This window comes from Capra hircus, chromosome 20 (genome assembly GCF_001704415.2).
Source record: "Capra hircus breed San Clemente chromosome 20, ASM170441v1, whole genome shotgun sequence".
NCBI lineage: Eukaryota > Metazoa > Chordata > Mammalia > Artiodactyla > Bovidae > Capra > Capra hircus.
In genome coordinates, this window is record NC_030827.1 from 71755952 (window position 1) to 71766528 (window position 10577).

At 60.0% G+C, this 10577-nt stretch overlaps 1 protein-coding gene across 1 annotated transcript; it reads right to left on the bottom strand.

Moving 5' to 3' along the window:
• Positions 2094–7705, bottom strand: LRRC14B (leucine rich repeat containing 14B). Its single transcript, XM_005694896.3, has 2 exons — positions 6772–7705; positions 2094–3486 (listed from the first exon to the last, which is right to left on the bottom strand). Exons 1-2 carry the CDS (start codon positions 7659–7661, stop codon positions 2841–2843), a joined length of 1536 nt encoding a protein of 511 aa, XP_005694953.3. The 5' UTR covers positions 7662–7705; the 3' UTR covers positions 2094–2840.

A 10577-nucleotide genomic window follows, 5' to 3' on the forward strand; every position in this document is an offset into this window, starting at 1 on the left:
CCATTCAACTGTCTGGCCCCTGGTAAGACTGGGTGGGTTTAGGCAGATGACAGCACCTCAGGCTCCTCAAGAGCAGCCCAGCTGAGCCGCCATGGGCCACGCTGCTGGGCTCCTGACCCTGGCACGCTCCTCCTCCCCTGTGGATTGTGGTTTGCCCTCGCGTGGGAGCTCTGCTGTCTGCCACACGAGAAGCACAAGGGTGGTCCTGGGCCTGCTGGGCACCCACGGCCATGTGCCCTGCCAGAATCACTGGGCATCCTCAGGCCCCCCAGTCTTGGGCTGGGCAGGTGCAGGGAAAACCCGCCAGGCTGGAAGCGGCGTATTCAGTGTTGGGGCTGAGCGGGACCACAGCGACAAGTGAGTTCAATGCCCTGGGATGAGCGGGAGGCGTAGGTCCCAGTCGGGCCACCTGTGCGCCTCTGAAGTGCTCCAGACGCGCGTCCCAGGCTCTTCAGTTCCACGAAAGTGGGCTATTCCGCAGGGTGGGGTGGGGGCAGCTGGGAGTGCTCTCCACCAGCAGGCCCCTGTGTGCACTCCTGAGTAGATCTCAGGTCCTGTGTCGCCACAGTCTGCCCGGCTCTTCTCTCCAACGCTGCTGGGCTCAGCCTCACACGTGCCCGGTCAGACCTGCTGACCGCCCAGAGGCCAGGTCTCATTGAAAAACTTCCAGAGACACATACAGCAGAAGCTACTCTACTCTTCAGAATTAGAACAAAATCATTTAAAAATTTGCCCTGTGCCTCCCAAGAGTCTTGCACTAACAAAGTCCACGTGGCTGAAATAGGTGCCAGTGAGACTTGACCAGCACAGCACGTGAGGAGACGTGCAGGGGTGAGCAAGAGGCAGAGCTGACGAGTGCAGGGAGTAGAAGCCGCCATGTTGTCACTCCAGCCCACTCTGTGCATCACCGCTTTCCCAAAGACCCAGGGGCTCTTCCTGACCCAGGGGTGAAACCCACGTTTCCTGTGGCTCCTGCATTGGGAGGCGGATTCTTTACCACTGAGCCACCTTGGAAGCCCTGTGGAATGCTATAGATATTTGGTTTTGTTCAGTTGTTAAGTCATGTCCAACTCTTTGCGACACCATGGGCTGTACCACACCAAGCTTCCCAGTCCTTCACCAACTCCCAGAGCTTGCTCAAACTCATGTCCATCTAGTCAGTGATGCCATCCAACCATCTCATCCTCTGTCGTCCCTTTCTCCTGCTTTGATCTTTCCCAGCATCAAGGTTTTTCCCAATGAGTCAAGTCTTCCCATCAGGTGGTTAAAGTATTGGAGCTTAAGCCTCAGCATTAGTCCTTCCAATGAACACCCAGGACTGATCTGTAGGATGGACTGGTTGGATTTCCTGGCAGTCCAAGGAACTCTCGAGTCTTCTCCAACACCACAGTTCAAAAGCATCAATTCAGCGCTCAGCTTTCTTTATGGTCCAACTCATAGCCATACATGACCACTGGAAAAACCATAGCTTTGATTACATGGACCTTTGTTGGCAAAGTAATGTCTCTGCTTTTTAATATGCTGTCTAGGTTGGTCATAACTTTCCTTCAGGGGAGTAAGCATCTTTTAATTCCATGGCTGCAGTAACAGCCTGCAGTGAATCTGGAGCCCAAGAAAATAAAATCTCACTACTTCCACTTTTCCCTTCTTTGCCATGAAGTGATGGGACTGGACGCTATGATCTTGGTTTTTTGAATGTTGAGTTTTAAGCCAGCTTTTTCACTCTCCTTTCACTCCCATCAAGAGGCTGTTACTTTCTCTTTGCTTTCTGCCATTAGAGTGGTATCATCTGCGTATCTGAGGTTGGTGATAGTTCTTCCAGCAGTCTTGATTCCAGCTTGTTATTCATCCAGCCTGGCATTCCACATGATGTACTCTGCATATAAGTTAAAGAGATTAGAACAGGCAAGGGTCCTGTGGGGGAAGGGGAGAAGTGGGTGAACTTTTTGTTTTTAAATAAATCATTTTAACAAAGGAATACAAATGGCCAACAAGCATATGAACACGCCCAGTTTCATGAACATCTAGGAAATACAAATTAATGCAAGACCTTTTCTTCATCCACTAGATTAAAAAAGAATACCATATCTGAGTAAGCCACACGTCTGTTTTATTAGCATTAATATTTAATTACCTTAATATGCAGCACTCTGCACAAATCTGATCTTAGTAGAAACCAAGTCCAAACATTGGAATTAACCACTCCTGAAGCTCCAGGACTCAGCTGCCAGAAGGCGCAACCCAAGCCCAGGGTCGGTGGAGGTATCAGAGCCAGAGGTCACCCCTGCTCTGGGCTCGGCCTGGCAACAGCGGAGCCCTCGCCTACCACTTGCAGGCCGGAGGGCAGGAAGAGCCATTAACAGCAAAGCCAATGTCCTCGCTGGACAGGGGATTAAATATTCATACAGGGCAGCGCGGCAGACACCTGTACCCTGCAGCCCGGGGCCCGGTGCGCCCCTCGCTTTCACTCCCCCCGGCTGGTCGCTTTCATCCGTGTGTCCAGAGAGGTATCCTCTGTCCTTCCGCGCTCACACTGGCCTGTCCTCCCAGCACCCGAGCGCCGGTCCTGCCCCTGCAGCTCACTCGACTCCCTACTGCCGGGGCAGCTCCTCAGCTCCCACTGTTGGGCGTCCGGCCTGCTCCCCCCCAACCCTGAGCATGGGGCTCAGTAAGACCCCCGTTCTGTCTTTGCTCCCAGGGAGAGGGCGGAGTCAGGGCCGAGCTCCTGCAGCAGCGCCTGGGTGTTTTCACCAGGAGGTGCCCAGGCGGTGGGCGGGGGGATAGCGGGGCGGGGAGCCTGGAGGCGAGGTGCGGACGCACCCGCCTCGGACGTGCAGGGTCTACTCCATCTGTTTCAGCACTCTGGAGAAGTTTTCTAGAGCGGTTTTGAAAGCTTGCAGCAAGAAAGCTCCGAGTTCATTGCTGGTTTCCTGAATGTCTGGGTCGAAACTCCCGAAGAGGGGTGTGGAGACCTGGATGTCGTCCCGGCCGGCGCGCAGCAGCACCGCGCGCAGGTCAGCCGCAATGGCGTCGTATTTCTGCTGGTCGAACTTGGACATGGCCAGCTCGTCCTGGGGGTAGGCGCTGCCCTCAGGGTAGCAGTCCCGGGGCACTGGGAACTCCACGCACCGCAGCCGGGGGAGCTCGCAGAGGGCGGTGAAGAGGCGCCGGAGCGCGCGGCCCGACAGCGGGTTCCCCAGGAAGCGCAGCTCCCGCAGCCGGCGGCAGGTGCCCAGCGCCAGGCTCAGCGCGCCCACGTGCCGGTCCTCGAGGCCGCACTCCTCCAGGGTCAGGGCCCTCAGCGTGGGGGCTGCCTGGCCCAGCAGCCGGTGGAAGGTGGCCGGGAACAGGTCCACCAGACAGTGCCCGCTGAGGTCCAGCACCTCCAGGTGGGCCGCGTGGATGCAGTTCGCCAAGAAGGTCATGTCTTCATGGTTCAGGGCGCAGTTGCCCACGTCCAGCACTCTCAGCGGCGTCCGGAGGGGGCTGCGGGCAAGGTGGGAAATAGCGGCTGAGAGCAGGCCCCAGGGTGCTCTGGAGCCTTGGGGTGAATCCTGTTTCAGGCACAGCAGACTGCGGCTCAGAGTCGCACCCACCTATCCCGGACTCCACTGCCTGAGAGCAGGACTGTTCTTCATTTTTAAGCAGTTGAACAAATCAAAATGAGAATATTTTGCGACATGTGAAATGATATGAAATTCAAGCTTCAGTGCCCGTAAATCAAGTAAAATCTGAACAAGGCAAGGCCTTCCTGTGCGCCCTGCCTGCAGCTGCCCAGGCGCAACGAGGGGCTGAGTCGCCAGACAGTGTGTAGCCTCCTGCAGCAGAGGCTTGAGTTGCCTGGAGACAGGCCTGGCCTTTGTCCTCAGCCACCAAAGTGGTCAGTTTCTTCTGTCAACAGGGCTCTGTGTGTTCACAAGCTTGTGGGGCCATGACGTGCCTGTGAATTGGCAGGAAACGAAACCCTGGCTTGGCTCCGAATGAAGGGCTGGAGCGCACAGGTTTTTAGGTCAGGGAGGGGTCCATTCTTAGCTTGCCAGGGAACTGAAGACCCTCCTGTGCTCTGAGTAGGAGTCCTTGCCCCGCTCAGCGGCTCTCACAGACCCACACCCGCCCTGGGGATTCCTGGCCTGGGTCTGGGGTCACTGGGCTGAGCACCCAGTGCCAGGATGTGGGGGTCTACTCTCCACCTGCCCGCTGGGGCTCCTCTCCCACCTCACCCTGTATCTGTACCCTGGGCCCAGAGCTCCTGCGGTCTTCTAGCTGCCGACACAGCAGCGTGCCTGCTGTCCACCCACCGTGGCTCTGCCGGCCGTGGCTCAGGCCCTGAGCTGTGTGGAGTGTTTCCACTGCCATCTCCCTCATGCCCACATCCATCCATAAGGAGCCCTCTCCCCGGCTGCCCTTCCCCAACCCTTAGGGGGCCTCCTGTGTGGAAAAGGGTCAAAGGGCAGGCCTGACTGCCAATGTGTGTCTGGGAGCTTGGATTTGGGAAAGGGCCCCCCTTCACCCGAAAAGGGGCCCCTGGCCTGAGCTGTCCACACAAGCAATGTGGTGCCTGCTGACACAGGCCTCCTTCTGGGATCTGAAATCTCCGTGCATGCCAGGCCGAGGTGCCCTCCCAACAAGCCCCCAATGAAGCCCCTGGGCCTGGGTCTCCAATGTGCTCCCATGTGTCCGGAAAGGCGGGCCCTGAGCCCACACACAAACACGACTGCCGTGTGGCGCCGCCCAGGGACCCTCGGGACAGCCCTGCATTTGTGGTGCCTGGGGAAGTGCACTCACAACCAGATGACCCGGCACAAGCCCACAGGGCCGTCTTGTTGGCTCCGCCCTGACATCACCTGTCTTCCTGAAGCTCTGCACACTCGGGCTTCAGTCAGCTGGTTGCTGAGGGCCTGTCCAAAGCCCCAGAAGGCGCAGGTGTGCCGTGTGTCAGGGCTAAGTGGGAGGGAGGCAGACAGGTGCGTGCCCGTCATTGCAGCCGTCTGCTGTAATGCATCTCAGCAGTGAGTCTTCCCAGGGGGTCACCAACCTGGGGGCCGAGGGAGGCCTGCCCTGCCTGCTGGTCTTCCCGTCTCTCCACCAGGGTCTGCTGTGTGAGCCAAGAGAGCCGGGCCAACCCTCGTCCTGCGGGGCTGGCCGCCCCGAGTCGGGCTCAGAGCTCCCAGGGCTTGACCCAGCTCTTCCCTCCCCCCGTCCCTCCCCCCTGCTCCCTTCCTCACCTGTCCTTCAGCCCCCAGCCCAGGCTGCACCCTCGGTGTCTCCCAGAGCTGGCTCCAGCCCCAGCTCAGGCCCTTCACCTTCAGGGTTCCTGCCGGTTCACTCTCCCCTAGCCCTCCACTCACTCAGGGGCCGGGTCTCTGCTCAAAGGTCACCTTGGAAACCGACCTTCCCTGACCACACGGCCGTCTACTCGCTCCCACTTAGGCCTGACACACCACACACATGGACCTTCCGGGGCTTTGTACGGGCGCTCAGCGAGTGTGCAGAGCAGAGGGTCAGGGGAGACAGGTGAGGTCAGGGCGGGGCCAACGAGATGGCCCTGTGGGTTTGTGCCGGGTCGTCTGGTTGTGAACACGCTTCTCCAGGCACCACAAATGCAGGACTGTCCCGAGGGTCCCAGGGTGCTGCCACACGGCAGTCGTGTTTGTGTGCGGGTTCAGGGCCCGCCTTTCCTGAGCTGGGCAACTGCCTGGTTGAGGAGCCGGGGTGGGGGATGGGGCGGGGAGTCCAGGAGCCCCAGGGAATAGAGGCGCAGGCCCTGGCCAGCCACTGCATAAAGGAAAAATTCTGGCAAGCCAAGGGCTCCCTAAACCAGAGAAGACATCCTCACAGTCATTGGCTCAAGAAACGAGAGGTTATTTTCCATAATTTTGTAAGTATATTCACAGCTGGTGGCCGCCAAGGTGGCGATCCTCGGTGGTGCCCTCCCCTGGCCTGGTGACCGGCCCTCACCACACCGTGAGCGGCAGCAGCAGCGTCGTACTCTGCAGGGAAGGGTACAGGAGCCAGAGGGCTCGTGGAGGGGCCCATGAGCCAAGGAGCTGAGGTCTCCTGTGGCTCAGCCGGTGAAGAATCTGCCCGCAATGCGGAAGACCCCAGCTTGATCCCTGGGTGGGGAAGAGCCCCTGGAGAAGGGATAGGCTCCCCACTCCAGTATTCTTGAGCTTCCCTTGTGGCTCAGCTGGTAAAGAATCCACTTGCAATGCAGGAGACCTGGGTTCGATCCCTGGGTTGGGAAGATTCCCTGGAGAAGGGAAAGGCTACCCACTCCAGTATTCCGGCCTGGAGAATTCCATGGACTGGAATCCTAGAAAATTCCATAGAGTCCATGGGTTGCAAAGAGTCGGACACGACTGAGCGACTTGCACTTTTCACTTTTTTTCACTGACAACCATGGAAATGAGCCTAAGCCCCAGCACTGGGGTGATTTGTTACAGCAAAAGGTAATTAATACACTGTGATAGAGTTACTTCTATGTTGCCTGCTTGCTACTCAGGACTCTTGTCTTTTCCTTACCACCTGGAGAGTCTCCTTTGAGGCATGGGACTCCCAGGTGGCCCCCAACGCCAGTCCCAGCTGGGCTTCCTCCCTCCCCATGGGTCTGCTCTGGCTGTTCTGGGCTGGGCAAAATCCACAGGGACCGGGCCTGGTGCCTGGTAAGTCACCAGGTCTGCGCACAGCCCCACGCTGCCCTGACCTGGGCTGAGGGGCTGAGGGCAGATGCCCCCCACCCCTGCCCCCTCCTTCCGGTCGCCCCAGACTCACCCAAGCAGTGTCTGCAGCTTCCCGGTCAGCGTGGAGAAGGCCACGTGTAGCTCCGTGAGCTGCGTCATCCTGCTGAGTGCCCAGGCGATGGAGGCGAGCAGGGGCTCCTCGCCGTCAGGGGCAGGGGTGCTGGCGGGGGGCGCGTCAAAGGCTTTGGCGGGCAGGGTGAGTGAGACCAGCTGCGGGAAGCCCCCCTGGGCCAGCAGCTGCTGCACATGGCCTGCGTGCAGACGCACGTTGTGCACCACCTCCAGCCGGCGCAGCTCGCGGGGCCCCGCCAGGCGCAGCACGTGCAGCAGCCGTCCCGGGTCCAGGCTGTCCGCCCGCAGCGAGAGGCAGCGCACGCGCAGAGGGCCGGGGCCCGCCGGCCCCAGGGCGCGCGCCACCGCCTCAAAGTTGCCCGCGGTGACGAAGACGTCGGCCAGGACCTCGACGGGGCGCCGGGTGGCGCAGGGCTGCTCCTGCAGCTCGCAGCAGGTCCTGGCCAGCAGCTCCGTTCGGCCCCACCTGCCCAGCGCCTGCCCGCAGGGGCACCTCTGCACCTGCACATCTCGGATGCCCGTGAGGTCAGCCACCCGCAGCCGCCGGCAGCCCCCGCCCTGGAGCACGTGATCGGCCAGGCCGTGCATGCAGGCCTCCAGGCAGGCCCGGCAGGCCCGGTCCCGCAGGTCCCCCGCGTGGTCCGCGCTGGGACCCAGCAGAGGGCCCAGCCGAAACTCCTCCAGTGGCCAGTGCTCGAGAAGAAGGCGGATCACGGCGGACTGCTCCAGCAGGTAGCTGGCTTTGAAGAGCAGCGGGAATAGATTATGGGCCACGGCGTCCAGGCTCTGCTGGGCCCCCCGGGGGTGGGACACCAGGGCCACCGCGGAGATGAAGCGCAGCGACTGCATGGCCCACCTGCGGTCGCTGGGACTAACCCCCTGTGCTTCTGCTGAAGACCAGCCCCCTTCTTGCCTATTTTTAGCTGCAGCTGCTGCAAGCAGCTTGCCTTAGACGGGGTGGGGAGCCAACCCTCTGGTCATCTGATGGCTATTTTTGTCCTGGGCGCCCATTTGGCTCTGGCTGTGGAGGCGTCTGGCTGCTGCCGGCCTGTCTTGAAGGCGCTCAGCTGGGGAAAGCTGAGCTCCTCTGGTGCTTGGCTGGGGGAGGGCGTGGGCCCCTGGAATTGCCGCCAGGGTTCACTTCCAGTGTGGCCTGCCCTGGGGGCACCCATCCCCTCCAGGGAGTGGGTCTGCCCCAGCCCTGGGCCGGCTCCAGAGCTGGAGGGACCAGCAGCAAGCCTTTCCTTGGACCCCTGGGCCCGAGTCCCTCCCCTGGCCCCGAGTCCAGAGTCAGGGATGTGGCAATGAGCATAGGCTGGCCTCTCCAACAACTGTCTCCTGAGTTTAGGAGAAGATAAATGCCCCTGAGGGGCCTAACCGTAACCTGACTTCATCGTCAGTGAGGACCCAGGCTGGGAGCCGTCCCCTGCCATCCCACACTCGCCTGCGCCCCACCGGTCCATGTGCTCCCGGCTGCGGGGCCTCCCTGGACAGAACCCCCTGCAGCCCCGGGGCCCAGGCAGTATGCGGGGCTGCAGGGGAGGTGGGGACCCTGGGACCCTGACGCTCCCGCAGCCTGGAGCCTGATTCCTCGCTCTGGAGGGTGGCAGAACGTGTGCCCCTGAACACGCAGGAGTATTCTGAGCTAAGGGCGCTTGGGTCCCCTTCCTGAACGCAGGAAGGTGAGCCACTTTCCCTGAACTGGGAGGAGAGACAGTCTCGTCACTGGAGAGGGCGTCAGGATGGCTCCTTGTTAATGTCACTGCCTTGTGTGTTGGGCTACTTTCCCACAGTCCCCTCATCTCTCAGCTTAGTCCAGAAACACTTAGGCCACTGGGGTCTTCATCTCCTTATGAGGGCTCCCATGTCACAAAAGCTTACCTGAAATCTTTTCTCTTGTGAATCTGTTCTTTGTTACAGAGCCCCAGAAGACAGCCCAAGATGGGCAGGGAAAAAGTTCTTCCTTCCTACAGCTCCCAGCTCTGATGGGCATTAGATCATCATCCAGTGGCTTGAAGGTGCACGCTCCCTCCACCCTGACTTCAGCATCATCTAGGAGCTCATAGACTCTCCAGATGATCGCTGAGCTAGGGAGGGGACATGGTGGACAGAGAGAGAGAGACAGGAAAACAGAGAGTCAGAGACACACCAAGGCAAATCAAGAGACAAGAGGAGGGGAAGGTGGAAAGGACCCTGGGAGGGTAGGGTCAGGGGCCACTGGACTCCAGGAGGTGGGGCCTGGCGGGGGTGCAGGTGTGTGGGGGTGGGGAGGAACATGAGGGTGAGAGTGAGCGTAGGGCTGGGGCTGCGGTGCCTGGGGACCCACGTGGGCTGGGCCCTCCACCCCTCCACCCAGGTTGGACCCCCCTCAGGGACAGTCCTGACTGCTGTTTCCTCAGAGCCTCAGCAGTGCCTCCCTTGGGGGGGTTGTGGGGAGGCGTTATGCTCCAGGGGGGACCCCAGTATTGTCAGGCAGGCAATGTGTGTGTGGAAGGTGGTGGGGAACCTCCTCTGACGCCCCACCCCCCCGCCACCGCAGGGCAGGAGACAAAGATGTGGGCCAGGCGGACCCCACGGGGCTTCTGCTGCCCAGGGCCCCATCCCCCAAAGTCACGGGGGTTGAGGTCCCTGGGGGAGGTATACCGGTTACGACCCCGACGCAACAGAGCCAGTGAAAGAAGCACACGCATATATTAGAAAACAGTCCCATTTATTTATGGTCCTAAAGTTTGGAACGGGGCTTCCCTGGGGGCACTAGTGATAAAGAACCCGCCTGCCAATGCTGGAGGCATGAGAGATGCAGGCTCGATTCCTGGGTGGGGAAGGTCCCCTGGAAGAGGGCATGGCAACCCACTGCAGTATTCTTGCCTGGAGAATCCCATGGACAGAGGAGCCTGGTGGGCTACAGTCCAGAGGGTCTTAAAGAATCGGACAAGACTGAAAGACTTGGCTCAGCATATAAAGTTTGGCATAGCCAGCGTTGAAGCAGGGTGACAAGGAACAGAATTTACAGTGGCCGGCAGAGCACAAACGTGAGGCCCCTGCCTGTCCAGCTGCTCCTGTCCGGGGGCGGGGGGTGATATCTGATGCTGCCCCCCGGGGGAGGCAGCACTTTGAGGGCATCCACTCAGGCTCTCCTCCCTGTGGGGAGGGGCTCAGGGCCTTGTCCACACTGGCAGGACCTCCCTGCAGAGGCTGGCGTGGACCTGCAGCCCCAGCTGCTGTGCCCTTTCCCCACACCACTTGGGGTCCCCCGGGACATGGGAACGCTGTGTCCTGACTCACGGGTGGAGCCAACTCGAGTGCCACTGGCCACACAGCTTGTTTGAAGGAAAAGGAACCCACGATCCCAGCTAGACTCAGGCAGCTGCCCCTGCACCCGGGACACACCTCATGGGGGCTGCGCCTGGGGAGAAGGTGCTCTGCATGGGGTTAGGGCCTCATCAGTAGGTGGAAGTTGGTACCATTTACTAAATTGGGAGAAACTTGGGGAGAATAAGACACACTAACACCCAGATGCTCTTCTGGGATTTGTGGCCTGATCGGAAGGTGGAAGTTCATACCATTTACTAAGACATGTGAGACTTGGGGAGAAGAGGACACACTCACACTGAGATGCTGTTTAGGGGTGTGGGACCTGATCAGTACCTGGAAGTTGCTGCCATTCACTGTCATGGGAGAGGCTTGGGGAGAAGCAGGCACACTCACGCTGAGATGCTGCTCAGGCCTTTGGGCCCGATCAGTAGGTGGAGGTTGGTACCAGTT

Excerpts from the sequence above, each read along its gene's own strand:
- LRRC14B (XM_005694896.3), bottom strand. The coding sequence starts at position 7,661 with ATGCAGTCGCTGCGCTTCATCTCCGCGGTGGCCCTGGTGTCCCACCCC. Across the intron at positions 3,487-6,771 it reads AAGCTGCAGACACTGCTTGG|CCCCCTCCGGACGCCGCTGA; the intron begins GTGAGTCTGGGG and ends CCTTGCCCGCAG.